Consider the following 15884-nt stretch of genomic DNA (forward strand, 5'->3'; position numbering starts at 1 on the left):
ACAATTTCTGAGCATGTAATGTGCCGCAGCAAGATATATTTTTTGCAGAATACTTAAATAATGTGTAAGATAACGGGAAGGTATGTGACATGAAGTTCCTAGACCATCAGTGCTATCAAATACCACCACACATTGTTATCCATTGCTGTCTTGTGTAGGACAACTTATGCTGTGAATCTTCTGCTTTGTAAATATAGTGTTGGGTGCTCTATCAGCAAGAGGTGTCACAATTAAAAAAAAAACTTTTAAATGAGTTTATGCTGCAGTGTTATTTTCAGATATTTGGAAATTGCATAATAGGGCTGCCAATTACCTTGCCATAGTCTCTGGTCAAACTGGTTTTGGCGCTTTTTATAATACAAATGCAGTACTCTTGGGTGGGGCCCCTTTGTATAATTCCTATGAGGAGTAACACATTCTCCACACTAGCTTGAAACACTTTTTATGATGTTTCTCCCCCTCCCCCCTTTAGTACATTCAGCAGTAATGCTTACCCTATATAGCTCTGTAAAAAAACAACAAAGAAAACTCAGCTTCCTTTCATGTCAATGAAATAGTCGTATGTGCTACCCTTATATATGAATAGAGTGGACATCAGCTTCAGCTTATTTTCTTTTTTAAGAGAAGAGAACAGGTTGCCATTTGGCTTATTCCTTATGTCGAACATGGCTCTGAAAACTATAGCTTGTGCTTTGATAGCAAACCAGAATCAGAAATCACGGTTTGTGCTAATTAGGGTCTATGGTCCTTAATTATGTTTGTATTGTTATAGTAATAGAAACAGGTTTTCTGTTACTTTAACAGTGAGAGAAGAAGCCTTGTCATTTCCTCCACAGAAATCATTGTGTGCATAAAGCCTAAATGTTTCTGCATTAGTCTCTTGTAGTAAAAACAGCATTCTTTGGGCCCCTGAAAGCCTAACAAATGTATTCTGGCATAAGCTCTCAGGGGCCCAAGACTACCTCATCAGATGCATGAAGTGAAATCTTAGCTGAAGGTCTTTTTTCTAAATTTTGCACCTCATTGCCATTCAGTTCCTACCTTACATTATTCCCCATTTATATATCTGCCAACTAAGATTTCACATTATGTGGTTCCTGTCTGTGGGAATTGCAGGGCCCCGGGCCTCACCACACAATACAGCTCCCCTTTTCCAGGGGGGCTGCATTGCAGGAGGGGTTCCAGGACCTCAGTTACCCAGCAGTGGACAGAGGGATGCTGCCCATGTCACTAGGATGCCCAGCCGCGTCATGCCCCCCGGCTAACCTATCATCTACTTTGGTGCATCTGCCAGCCCACTCACCCTCTTTCTTGCGTTGCTTGACTATGGCCTTGCTATGACTAATCTCGGTCGCCTGGTTGTTGGGGCCGGGTAGGAATTTGTCCACTTGGCAAATTGGCTCCAGCCATTTGGTTTTTGCCTACCTTGTAGCAATCAACACAACTTTGTAAGGTGAGGCATTGGGTAAGCAGGTGGCGCTGTGGATTAAACCACAGAGCCTAAGACTTGCTGATCAGAAGGTTGGAGGTTCAAATCCCCGCGACGGGGTGAGCTCCCGTTGCTTGGTCCCTGCTCCTGCCAACCTAGCAGTTCGAAAGCACGTCAAAGTGCAAGTAGATAAATAGGTACGGTGGGAAGGTAAACGGTGTTTCTGTGCACTGCTCTGGTTTGCCAGAAGCAGCTTAGTCATGCTGGCCACATGACCCGGAAGCTGTATGCCGGCTCCCTCGGCCAATAAAGCGAGATGAGCGCTGCAACCTCAGAGTCGTCCGTGACTGGACTTAATGGTCAGGGGTCCCTTTACCTTTAAGCCTTGTTATGGGAGGGGGAGCTGTTGCCTCTACCTGCCCCTCCACGCTAAGGGTGTCCCATTAAAGGGATCCAGGTGTGTGGTTCCTGTCCAAAGCCTGGTCATGGGTTAGGGTCATGCCACGACCCCATCGGTGACCCTGGGGGAGTTTTTAATTGATATATATCACAAGGCTCCCGCTATGGATGGTTGACTCTTTCAAGACTTCCTGCAGCCGGGCAGGAGTCAGGATATAGTCTTGCTTCACCCAGTTGCCTAAGCCAAACTGCTCACATCTCTAACCAATAAAGTTGTGGCCTAATTTATCCCATTAATCCAACATATTTGTGCTTGTATGTTTATTTCTGTGGGAACTGTGGGCCCAGGGCCTCGCCACGCAAATAGATTTGTTAGGCTTTCAAGGGCCACAAAGTTTTGATTGTTTTTGCTGCAAGAGACTATGTATACACAGTGATTTTGGTAGAGTTGTTGGAAAGCCTTCCCTCTTTAATTGCTTTTATAGCCTAAATGGTAGGTGAAGATTTACATGCAGATTCTTGTCGTAGCATATATAAAGGTGAAAACAGAAGAATAGAATCAGCAGGTAGCTTTGCTAAAGAGGCTGAACTTTGTTGCTGAGTATAGTTCAAGTTCAAATCTGATTTGACTCTATTTACTCTAGGTCATTAATGTCAAAATTATTTTGTGGAAAGAATATATATTGAAAGGCACAATGAACATATGAACTGTGATATTTGCTGTCAAAAATGCTACGTTAATGCTAGTGTGTATTTCTTCCTTTACAGAAAATTCGCATATTTTTTCTTTGATGCTAGAAAGTGGCAAAATTGTGATTTAAAGCAAAAAATAATAATTTCGCATTAGTGTATTTTCCCTTTCACTATTTTAATAAGGCAGTCACTTATGGATCATTATTATCCAGTCCCTTTGTTTTATGATACATTATTACACAATGTTTTGCTCAGGCATGGCAACCCAGTGAATATTTATCTATGAAAAATCTGGAAATGCACAAAATAGGCATTTTGCTTTGATTGATTCAACCAGTTTAAATTCTGTGCACTAGTTTAAGGACTTTAAATGCTTCTTTCATTCCGAAGAGTCTTTCTTTCTAATGCAATAATTATATAGGGTTGTTTTGATGAGGTATGGCCTAATTTCTGGAGTGTATCAAAAAGAAAAGTGGACAAAAATTCCTTTGAATTTCTGGGATCTTAAGACATTTTGATCTTTTAATATTCTAGCTCAAGGGAGATGTATGTTCAGTGGGAAGACTAATTATGATGATGATCTAAGATTTACTGATAATGTGGCCTGGGACTGAATGTATTCCTATTCATCCGGTTTCTGAATATTTAAAGCATCTTCATTTATGAATACCATAAAATGTACCAAGCTTGTGATGTTGCTGCAGGCCACTTTTAAGTGCTTTTTTCTGCTGTAGTACTCAGTGTCACTTAAAAACTTACCAGCACCTCTGTCTGTTCTGTTTGCCCTTTAATGATAACAAAATCAGCTACTTGAGGTGGCTACCTCACTCTTCCTAATGAAAGGGCCAGCCCTGAAAATGACTCTTCTAGTTTCTTCAACTATATTTTTGTCTTCTAGTTTTGTCAACAATCAGTGCCACAATCTGGTTTGTAAACTTGCCTGTTTTTGTTTTCTTGTTTAGCTGCACAGAGTGAAGAGACGACATGTGCATTTAGGGACCAGTACCAAAATGATCATGGAATTAGCGAAAGTCGAATTTCTCAAGAGAATGGTACAGTTTTGTGTATGAAAGGCAACACCTGCTATGGTCTGTGGGAGAAAACACGTGAAGGAGAGATCCATCTTGTGAAACAAGGTAACATTCAACAATAATGGCATTCAGCAATAATGACAACAAACATAACTTAATCTATTTGTCACAAAGGTCTTAATATTCAGAGGCAGGTAGCAGTTTTTTTGTAAAACTTTTAGACATGTATCTTCTCATAAACCACAGAGCCTAGGGCCTGCCGATCAGAAGGTCGGCGGTTTGAATCCCTGTGACGGGGTGAGCTCCCGTTGTTCGGTCCCAGCTCCTGCCAACCTAGCAGTTTGAAATCACATCAAAGTGCAAGTAGATAAATAGGGACCGCTCTGGCGGGAAGGTAAACGGCGTTTCTGTGCGCTGCTCTGGTTCGCCAGAAGCGGCTTAGTCATGCTGGCCACATGACCCGGAAGCTGTACACTGGCTCCCTCGGCCAATAAAGCGAGATGAGCGCCGCAAACCCCAGAGTCGTCCGCGACTGGACCTAAAGTTCAGGGGTACCTTAACCTTTACCTTAATACCTCCGTGAACGTCCGCCCTATCGACCGTCCATTTTGGCGAACATCCGTGGCAAACCCAGAAGTACCGGAACGGGATACTTCCAGGTTTGCCGCTCGCGCACATGCGCAGAGCGGCGCTTTGTCGAGCATCCCTTTCGTTGAGTGTCCAGGGCTCTGGAACGGATCCCCGACTCAAAACAAGGTACCCCTGTACTGCCTTCTGATCGCAAAGGAATCTACAAACAAATGTCCCTCATTTTGAAGGGCAGCTGAGTGCAGACATAACTCTTCTCAGTTCTCTGCTGCCACAAAGGCCAGGACTGGGCTTAATTTACAGGAGAATATATTTCATTTGAACATTAGGAGAAACTTATTGAACAGTTCAACAGTGGGATCAATTACTTAGAGGAGTGGTGAGTTCTTCCTCACTAGAGTTCTTCAAGCAAAGGTTGGCTAGCCATATATTGAAGATGCTCTAGTTCTGGGACTCTTGAATTGAGCAGGGGATTGGACAGATGGTCTATGACACACCCCGAAAAAAGCTCTGATTCTCTTAATTGTATGACTCCTGACTCCTTCCCAGTTCATTGTTGCACCCCCCCTCTCTTCCTCAAGCTAAAGCTAACTACAGTTCCATCTTCAGTGGTGTTAAGATGACCATAGTTATCAGCAAATTTGCAAAGCTGCTTCTATCCATTGTTGCAAATGGTGGTTAGCATTAATGTAAGTTAATGGTCAATGGTCAAATTGAAAAGGTGGGGAGGATACTCACTTGGGAAAGCCGTGTGCATGTCCATAGGGCATTCCCAATAGCTTAATCATGATTAGGCTTCTGGGCAACATTACAATTATGCCAAGCCACAATTTTTTCAAGCATACTTTATAGAAATTTTTAATACATGGCAATCTAAAGTTTGATATGCTAGTGATTCATAGTATAAACTTAATAGAGCTGCTAAGTAGAAATAGATAAAACTGTACAAATTACCAGAAAGCAAAAACAAGGTCATAGTGCTTATGTTTAATGAAAATAGTAATAGGTAATAACAATGAATTAGAAGTTTTTTCAATGCATGATTTTTATTAGTTTGCATAATTCAAAATACAAAAATAAGATATACAGATTCGATTGTTACTTTCACAGATTTTTAAATGTGACTTCCTTCAACCTTTCCACAAATCATCCATACTAATCTTTTTTTGGAATTTCGCAGTTCTTAGTTTGTAATGCCATTATTCATCCTAATTCTCCCGTTTCTCTTTAGACAGTACCCTTTACTTTTTACAGAGCTCCTTTGAAACCCACTAGTGTTATCTGTCCATCACTTAGATTTTCCAGATAGTTCGTGAAATTTTCCCAATCTTTGGTGAACCTCTGATCCTTTAAATATCTGATTTTCCCTGTCATCCTATCCATCTCCGCATATTCTAATAGTTTTGATCTCCATTCCTCGATTGTCGGTAGACCCTCTGATTTCCAGTTTTTAGCTAGTAAGACTCTTGCTGCCGTTGTTGCGTACTGAAACATCTTGTAATCCTCCCTCTTTATCTCCCTTCCTACCAATCCCAACAAGAAGGCCTCTGGTTTTTTAACAAAGGTGTATCTCAAAATTTTCTTCATTTCGTTATATATACTCTCCCAAAACCCTTTAACCTTCTGGCATTCCCACCACATATGGTAGAAGGTCCCCTCCCTTTTCTTGCACTTCCAGCATTTATTACAGGATCCATACATCCTAGCTAATTTTACAGGGGTCATATACCAACGGTAGAACATTTTCATTAAGTTTTCCTTCAATGTCACGCAGGCCGTGAACTTGAGATGATGTTTCCAAAGTTTTTCCCATTCTTCAAAGTAGATGTTACGGCCTAAATCTCTTGCCCAGTATGTCATTACTGACTTAACTTCCTCGTCAATTAAATTCCAATCCAGTAACTGGTTATACATTTTAGACAAAGTTTTTATATTGTTGTTCAATATCTCATTTTGGAATCTGGAATTTTTATCGGCATATCCTTTATCTTTAGTATCTTTCCTAAACATATCATTAATCTGGAAGTAATGCAGCCAATCGTAAACTTGGTCCTTGACCAGTTCGTACGGCTTCATTTTCCACTTTCCTTCTTCTTTAATTAACAGTTGTTCATAGGTAACCCAGTTAGTCCTCATATTAATCTTTTTGGCACTCATGACTTCTAGTGGCGACAGCCAATGGGGAGTTTTGGGTTCTAGCATGTCTTTATACCTCTCCCATACCTCAATCAATGGACCCCTAAAGATGTGGTTTCCGAAGTCTTTATGCACTTTCCTCCGCCCGTGCCATAAATAGGCATGCCACCCAAATCGGTTGTTATGTCCCTCTAGCACTTCCTTGTCTTGCAGTTTTATCCAAGTTTTTACCCAGCATAGGCATGACGCCTCATAATATAACTTCAAATCTGGCAGGGCAAAACCTCCCCTTTCCTTCACATCAGTCAGCAATTTAAATTTTATTCTTGGTTTCTTGCCCTGCCAGATAAATTTGGAAATCTTCCTATGCCAGTCTTTAAATATCCTTATACCTTTAACCACAGGGATGTTCTGGAACAGAAACAATAATCTAGGAAGTACAGACATTTTGATTGTAGCTATTCTGCCCCAAAATGACAGTTTTAGTCTGCCCCATATTTCAATATCTTTCTTAACTTTCTTAATTAGAAGTGAGCATAGAGGATAGTCTCTAACATAACACTGAGCAGTCTTGGATAATAAGGATGATTAAATGAATAAGCCATACAAAAGAAGGAAGTTCCATTACTGATCATTAAGGGCCTCAGACTCTGAACTTCCATTTTGTTTTTTAAAAAATAAGTCTCTATCCCTCTCAGAAGGAAAGTTATGAAGCAAAATATGTAATTAGACCCTAAAACTACATACAGTAATGAGTAGGGGACGGGAACATGCAAAAGTGGTGTAAATACATGGTACCTCCCTTAAAAGCTGAAATGTTAGATGCAGGTTCATCAACTAAATCAAAGTATGATATTTAAAGAACCAGCATAACCAGAGGTTGTTGGAAACCTGAAGGCAAAATGCCAGGATAATGCGAACTTGCTTACACAGTTGGGAATGCTTCACCTGTGGTTTGTTTCAGAGGTCAACACTTCAGGAGTCTTGATAAATTTTAGCCACACTATTTTGCTCACTGTCTTAGCTCAGGACGAATCACTGCATACTTTAATTGAATACTGTGCTCTGTCCACTTCCTGCATGCCAGACATGATGACCCCTGCAATTGTATGTGTAATCTGTTGGTCTGGTGCGGTAGAGAAATGAATCAAGAACATGCATTAGTTTCAAAAAACATGCATCAGCCTCTGACTAACCCTTGAACACACACACACAAACACACACACACCTGAAGTGGAATGAAAGGACTGGTATGCAGCTGATAATGTAAATGAGTCACAAATCAGTAAACCAATGAAAAATTTGAAGACACTATGGTGCATTTGATATTTTGCCAGGACCAGGTCGTTACAGTCATAAGGCTGTTTAGTTTTGGGACACAGACAGTGGTTACATTGTTGGAATGAAAAGAACCACCACAAATATGTTTGTGTAGGCTTTTATCTGCTTTAATACAACTTTTCTTACATGAAATTGAATCTGTTTTCAGCAATAAAGCATTAGTACAAAATGCACGTCTCAGTAGTGAAATCCACCCACATAAGAGAATGCAGTTAAATTGGCTAAAGAAAGTACCGTATTTTTTGCTCTATAAGACTCACTTTTTCCCTCCTAAAAAGTAAGGGGAAATGTGTGTGCGTCTTATGGAGCGATTGCTGCGCAGCTATCCCAGAAGCCAGAACAGCAAGAGGGATTGCTGCTTTCACTGCGCAGCGATCCCTCTTGCTGTTCTGGCTTCTGAGATTCAGAATATTTTTTTTCTTGTTTTCCTCCTTATAGAGCAAAAAATATGGTACTGTACATAGTCCAAGTCACATAAAACCCATTTAAGAAAAGGAGCATATATTTAAAAACAGAGGATGAAAGAAAAATGTCCTAATGTCAAAAGTCATGGAGCTGCAAAAGACCCTACCCATAGTCCCAGTATCTTAAGGAAAAGATTCAGAGCAGTGTGTCCCTGGTCTTAAAAGGCAGAGGGGTTTTTCTAGGTGAGAGACAATCTAATAAGAGCATGAAGTTGAGGAGCAAAACATGTAAAAAGTTTCACAAGCTAAATAAATAGCCAAAAGAAATGCTGCTATTTGATTTACAACCTTTTTCTCCCTCCAGGATGCTGGTCTCATATAGGAGACCCTGAAGACTGTCACTCTGAGGAGTGCATCGTCACAACCACCCCTTCCTTGGTTCAGAATGGGACATATCGTTTCTGCTGCTGCAGTTCCAACTTGTGCAATCTCAACTTCACAGAGAATTTTCCACCAGCAGACCCTACCGATGGAACGCCTTTCAGTGAGTCAGAGTGCCTCAGGCTGTGTGATAATCATGATTTAAGAGCAACTGAGAAAGCATTGCTACTAATAGACTCCACATGCAATGCACTGATGAGAACTTAAAGATTGAAATTAACTTTGTTTTTCTATTAGTATGTAAGCTATCTGTTGTATTATACAATGTTTCACCTTAAAAATAAGTTAGTCTTCGCTTGTATATCCTTTACAACATTGTGGCAATATAATTTTGCCATGGTCTTATTCTCCATGCAGAGGACCTATTGGTTCTTCCTCTTGCTTTGAAATAGCTCAAAATACCCTTTTTAGTCTTTTAACCTCTCTTGCAAGGTTGAGCTGGGTTCTGAGCTTTAGCCCTCCTGACCTTCTCCCTGAAAGTGTTGGCGTCTTCTTTATATCCTTCCTTTGTGATTTGCTTCTCCCATTATACATGCCCCTTTTAAATCTCAGCTCATCTAAAAGCTCCTTATGCAGCCACACTGGTTTCTTTAGATGCTTCCTACAGTACTTCTCTTCCTTGTTGGAATTGTTTAGATTATGCCTTCAATATTTCACCTTCAAGAAACTCCCAGCCATCATGAACTCTTTGCATATTTTAAAAAATGAGATCTCACCCTGTAGTTCCTGAAGCTGGCACAGTGGTTTTTTGTTTTTTTACGCCCTCCCCCACCTTCCACTCTAGCTTTGACTCTGCCCTGCATGATGGTTAGGGTGGCTTTGGAATACTTCAAACAACAGCATCTGTGAAGCTACTGCAAAGGAGAACACAAATCATAACCACAGCAGTACAGAATTGTATTAGGCATATGGAGGTTACATTTTGCATTGCAATGTTGTTTTTCCTACTTCTATTGAGCTATAATTATGCTGAGACTGGGATCACACTCTGATAGAACATATCTGGAATGGCAACACGACCCAAAGCTCTCTTTTACTTCCAGACTAACGGGAGATAACTGCCTATATATTTACAATCATTTATTTTCTATCTATCTCCAGTGCCCAGTATTTTTTGAATTGCAACATTGGAAGACAATTTAGACATTGCTCTGGCTTGTGTGTAGATGTCAAAATACATATAGTCCTGGAAAACAAGTAATGCTCCTAATTAGCTGCAAATGCTGTATATTAATGTAAGAGCATATGTTTTTAGACATCAACACAGAATTTAAATTTGTGGTATTTAATATAATCTGCACATAACCATTAATATTGTGTAGAAGGGATTATGTTTTTATAGTGAGAGAGCCTTAAAGCAACATAGGAGGAAATAATGGAAATTTATGTGGTATTGTGTGGTATTTAAACAATGTGATTTCAGAAACTGGGATGTTTGACAGCAAGAAAGGAATATTGTTCAATGTTCTATATGTATAAAATGAGGCTTCGCAAGAAACCACAAAGAGGATAAATTATTTGCAGTAAGAATCTGAAATGGTCTTCTTTGGGTTCATATTCCCTGTTGCTATTTCATCTCATTGTTTTCATTATGATTTATATTGGAAGAAACTGATATTACTAACCAGTACTGAAGTGCAGGGCTAAACTGAACTTTCATCTTAAAAGAACAAAATAAATATTGCTCTCAATATCTGCTGGAAAATGATAGTTATGGAGAGTTAAATGGTATACAAATCATGCAATTTGGACTTACTAGTATTCCCTAATATTCCCTAACAGGCAAATGCTGAGTAAGCATCCTGCAAGCCCCATACTGTAAGACTGTAAACCTCTCAGAACAATAATTAGGCCATATATGCATTGTTAATGTTTTGCAAGAGCGCTTTGCATACCAAGAGGAAATTTCTAATTCTGGAGCAGAATTGTTTCTTTACTACTTAGATGATTTATGATCAGTAGCTGTGCTTGAGAAACAAAATGAACACACAGGTGCCTTAAGGTTGGAAGGCAGAAAGAATAGTAGGTGGGAGACAAGAGGGGGGGTCACCATAGTACTGGTGTTTCATTGGCTGAAGAGCAGCATGCTACTCTGTGACTGCCTGTTTTGCCTCTGTGCTGTGATCTGTTTTCCTATGTGTTTTCCCTTGCTCTACCCCTCCTCCCCTTTCCCTCCCTCACTCCCAGGCTGTGGGAAAGAAAGAAACTAACAGGTCCCCCTTTCTTTCTGTTTTCCCTTCTAAACTTTCAGCATACATTGTTGGATGCACTTGGGGATTGTAAAAAAAAGTTTAAGAAAAGAAAGTGTCGACTCCCTTTGTGCAGCACCTGGTTGGTCTCTTCTCCTATACTAGGTGGCAGCAGGCAATTGATATTATTCTTTCCCCTTTTAAAAAAGCTCTAACAGAACAAGGTGAGGTCTTGGTACACTGCAGATCAAAGTTGCTCTCATGTCCCCCATCTTCTTTTCACTCTCTGGGCCTGCATGGCGTACAGAGACACTCCCGGAAAATGACAAGGCCAGCATAATTGCAGCTTTGCTCTACAGCAGTGATGGCCAAACTTGGCCCTCCAGCTGTTTTGGGACTACAACTCCCATCATCCCTAGCTAACAGGACCAGTGGTCAGGGATGATGGGAATTGTTGTCCCAAAACAGCTGGAGCACCAAGTTTGGCCATCACTGCTCTACAGCATGCCTGTACGACAATACTGCATTGCTGTCCTAAGAAATAAATAAATTGAAGGCGGGCATGTTCTCTTCCGGGCTGCCGTAGTATAAAATTTACTTTTCAACTTTTCTTCTGCTTCCATCACTGCATCTTCAAGTCAGGAAGGGGGAGTGTGTTTTGAGTAGATAGATCCTGGCAAAGAAGGCTTTTTGCTGAAGGAGAAAACTAACAAAAGATAAGCAGAGGGCAGTTCAGAATTATTCTCCAGCTTTTTATGCTTTATTTCAAGACAGAATAATTTCAGAGTTTTAAAAGCTTGCCTGCAGTTTGAAGAAACTTTTAAAAGTTCCCAAAGTTCATTTTGAAGTCCAAGCTTGGGGACTTTTGTTTGCTAGCATCTTGGCGAAAAACTACAATGTAAACCTTGTTTTAATGCATTGCTAGGACCATTCAGAGATTCAGTGTGCCATCTGGAAACCAATTAATGCCTTGCAATATCCATTCCCTGTTATTTTGTCTTGGTTTATCTCTTGTGGTACATTCTCTAGTTTGCCAGAAGTTCTAAATAAACATTAGTGTTGTAGTTAGTCTACTGATACCATCTTATGAATAGCTAAGGACTGACTGTATTTCACGCTACTACAATTTCCCAAAGTTATGGGTACTGGTGGATGAGTTGAAGCAACAGCTGTGTAGACTTAAGACAGCCCTATTTCTGCCTCTGTTTACACCAGCGTAAAAAATTGTATATTTTTCTCTTAACACAAAGATGGAATTCTAAAGGAAAGTTTCATACACTGATGGAAATTTTGGCACTTGTCTGAGCCTGCTTCATGCTCACTGCATAGCTGGATTTTTAAAGGCTTATTCACATTGCACTGTAGCCAAACTAGTGTGTGATCTAAGGTAAGAAAACAGATTTCAATAAAATGTTTGGTATGAACTAAGGTGGTTCCAAATATTTTTCAGAATTTAAACTTGCAAACACAAGTTTAGCCAACAAATACTTCTGATTCACACATCACACATGATGGTTTTAACACCATGTGGAATGTTAGTTAATTATGATTTATACTGAAATCATTGCCTTCATGGCCAAAGGATCCTTGAGATCTTTCTCCTCATTGTTATCACTTTGTTAGATGGCGGTCCTTCCCTCTTCTGTTCCCCTAAAAATATACATAGGAATCCATGTTACTTATTTGCTTACATTTTAAATCCATTTAAACTTCAGTTTATAGTAAAAAACAACAACAACATTTCCCCCTATTGCTCCAGTAGCACCCATCCTAGCATAATAGTTAAAAAGTAAACTTGCTGAGCTTTGCATGCTTTGTGTTTGTACGTACTTTGGAAATAGGAACTTTAGCACTGGAGAAATGAATCTGCAATCTTCAAAGAATTAAGCCTGAAATTTTAATAATGAAAAAGCAAAATTTGCATAAACTGTACATACCTGATTAGTAAGCCAAGTTATGGATGAACCTAGTGTTCCCATATACAGCTACTTTATGTAAGTTGGCAAACAAGGCAGACCGTCTTGACTCTAGTTTCCCATTATGTCCAAACCAGAAAAGTATGGTTAACAGCTTGGGAGCACTCCAAAATATTAATTAAGCTGCAGTTTAAAGTTAGCTTAATATTGCGGCATGTTTCAAAGCTGTTAACTATCATTTCCTGGTTCAGGTGAAAAGGAAAACTATAGTCAAGGGAAAACTTACACAAAGGCAGGAGTCAAACAGTTGTGTATTGGGGGAATATACAGTATCTGGTTAATAAGTTGAGATCTGATTGTCTAAATGCTACTGGTGTAGTACAGCTTTTCTTCAGAGGCAAGCTGCTTTTAACAGCTAAAGGAGCAGCTTGTGTCTGAATTGCTCAACTTTGGCAGTAGTATGAGAGAGCAGCAAACTAGTCATCATCTCTAATGATGTTGCAGGCACTAACTTCACAGTACTCAGCAATCGTGCTCAACAAAGCATGCACAATTGTAGCTGATGTGCCAACTAATAGAAGAATGTCCCCTCCACCCCGGCAACAAGATGTCAGGATTAAACTGCAGGTGGAAAATGTAGTAGTACAGCAACAGAAGTACTAGCCCAAAGAATGACTCCTGTGTCCCTATCGTAATTGAGTAACACATGCACATTTTATGATGAACCCCCCCCCCCCCCGGGAAAGGCCCCAAGAAGCATTTATTTACATTCTCCTGTCAATGACTTGAATACATTACCTCTCCATAGCTTCCACAATTTGAACATTTTCAGCCCCCCTAGAGATTATGCCTAACTAGTATTGTGTTGTACTATTCTTGGAATGCATCTTGTGTTTTTGCAAATAATATTTAAACATAAATAAAAGGCACATTGCTCAGTTGCTATAGAAACCAAGATCGTATTAGCAGACTATGAGCCATTTTGTTCGCTGTGTTTTCTCTTAGCACTGGCTCAATGATGAGAAGTGAGATACTTGTTTTATGGTTCTTGGGTTTTTTAAGAATAGGATTTTGGCTATTATTAGAAGACGAAAAAATCTTTCAGATTGAGAATAAATGAATATTTGTATCAGACATTTTTAGGAATGGCTGGGTTCAATCATGTTGTGCATTCCAATATTAATCCAACCAAGTCAATATTTAAAAATTTACAGATTTTTTAAATGTTATTTTAAGCCTTACCTGAAATAATATGTCTAGATTATTTGATATTCTCATACCACCATTCCATAAAATTGGTAGGTTGCATAGCTGACATAATTTAAGCAAAGTTTCATACAAGTTTTTATTTATTTATTTGTATTATTCATACAAATAAACAATATTAGGTAGCAGACTTCTTAAGCCTGATAGTATATAGTTCAGTATGGAGAATGACCTGAAGGCTGTGAAAACTTCTGCACATACTGAACAGTCTTTAGGGCATTTTCCATACTGAACCATATGCTATCAGGTTTAAGAGGTCTGCTACTTAATATCATTTATGTTTGCGATTAATACAAATAAATACAAAATACTTGTATAAAACTATAATAAGAACCATGTGGAAGACACAGAAAGACTGTGAAAACTGTTCAGGTTATGAAAACCAGAGGCACTTTTCCTTCATTCTTGTTTTGCAAGGCTAACAGTGTAACAGTTCATTTTTTTTCTTCTCACTGTCACTAAATTGCTAAGCCACTATGTAAATTTGGGCAGTTTAAGAAGTGCATCTGTTAAAGGAAGCTAAAAATGCATGACCCGCAGTTAACAATTGAAATGGAATTTTCTTTGAAACGTTTCTTCAGGACACCAATAAAAACTTTTCAAGGAAGAGGTAAAATGATAGCTTCTATATAAGTATCGTATGCTGTAAAAATACAGCACGTCGTTCGAGTGCAGTTGTTGCATAAGAAAATAACGTATGTCTAAGGGGTACGATTGAAATATGATTCTTTTTCTTTTGTATGAAATAACGAGTGCAAGTGTGCTTGCCTATGAGTTAAATGATTTGGGGGGCAGGCCAGCTCTCTCCCCCCACCCCATATTTCTCAGGGAAAGCGTAAATTCACTAATCCGTAGACTACCTTTCTGAGCGAGGCTGTGCAAAAAGGAGGGAGCCCCAGCAGTTGCATTGTCTTGAAACCATCCTTTGCGGAAAACACAGCAGGGTTGTTCTTTCTTTGACACAGTAAAACCAGACAAAGGCTGAGTGTAGCAAGGAAGCAGACGGCACGCCTCCAGCCAGTGCCCCGGCCTGGCTCCAGGATTTGTAAACAGAAACATCCCAGGCTCCAATAAGGCAGACGGCGGCTCTCCGTCTGATCTGCATGCAGGAAGTGCCTGCTTGTACAAGTCTTGCCATCGCATATAAGCACCCATGAGCTGTTTAAATTTGCCAGAGCTGCCTTTCTGTGAACACGGGAGAAGCCAGGGTGTTTTAACTGCTTAGAGGAACACAGCATGCTTTATATGCAGCATACTTAAATGTGGAAGAGCATGCAGCCACGTGAAATGTTCAGAGATGCATGGGCGTATGTGTTTTAGTGGGGATCAAGCTTTACGTTCGGGGGGGGGAGGGCAGAAGTGAGTTATCTGCAATGCAATCGGTCAGCTTGTTAAATATTTTTATTTATTTTCTTGATTGCGGGGGCAGCTGCCTCCAACCCCCCCCCCCCGGCTACGCCCATGCAAAGGAATGTGTGTGTTTTCTCCTGGAGTATTAAAAATCCACATGCACTCAGATTTTAAGGAACGTTAACTTGATCAAGCAAACTACAGCTCAGCCTTTAAAATTCCAAATTTGTTGAACAAAAGAAAGCAACTTACAACAAAAAGGCAAAGTGTGGTACATTCAGTTCCTTAGTATAACAAATTACATAAATCTTATCAGCGTTCAAATCATGCATATAGAGGTGGTGCTTTTTTTAAAGTAGCAGTACTTGCAGATTTCCTTCTGGCTAACTTTGGTGCCCGTATCCAGGAGGAGAGCTGCAACTATTAAGAAAGCCCATCTGTCTTAAGTGCCTGTGTGCCTCGAAGTTCCATCACGTGGCTTGCCTCCCCTTTTCTCACTACTCTTTCAGTAGGAAAGATGTAGCTCAGTGTTTACTTCTCTGGAGGACAGGTCAGGTGGAAGGAAGAAGCTTAGCTTGAAGCCTCCAGGCTTCCCCAAGACTAGTGGTAAAGCACTGTCTGACTATGGAAAATGATTGATTGATCTTGCCGTCATGGAAAGGAGACAGTTGCTGCTAGCTTGGTAATTTGCTTCTTCCGTG

General features: G+C 39.9%; 1 protein-coding gene and 1 long non-coding RNA gene across 6 annotated transcripts in view; one reads left to right on the forward strand and one right to left on the reverse strand.

Annotated features, from left to right (window-relative positions):
* The window catches only part of LOC310833764, a 334495-nt gene that overhangs the window by 262884 nt on the left and 55727 nt on the right, over positions 1-15884 (reverse strand). The gene's annotated exons all lie outside the window — the stretch shown is intronic.
* BMPR2 (bone morphogenetic protein receptor type 2) overlaps positions 1-15884 on the forward strand; it is an 88859-nt gene that overhangs the window by 33927 nt on the left and 39048 nt on the right. For all 5 annotated transcript variants that reach the window (XM_083706161.1, XM_083706159.1, XM_083706163.1 and 2 more), the window contains exons 3-4: positions 3484-3657; positions 8386-8565. In XM_083706161.1, the coding sequence (XP_083562287.1) occupies positions 3484-3657; positions 8386-8565 (354 nt within the window). The remainder of the gene's footprint in view (positions 1-3483; positions 3658-8385; positions 8566-15884) is intronic.

The sequence above is a fragment of the Podarcis gaigeae genome (genome assembly GCF_964106915.1).
Source record: "Podarcis gaigeae genome assembly, chromosome: 1".
NCBI lineage: Eukaryota > Metazoa > Chordata > Lepidosauria > Squamata > Lacertidae > Podarcis > Podarcis gaigeae.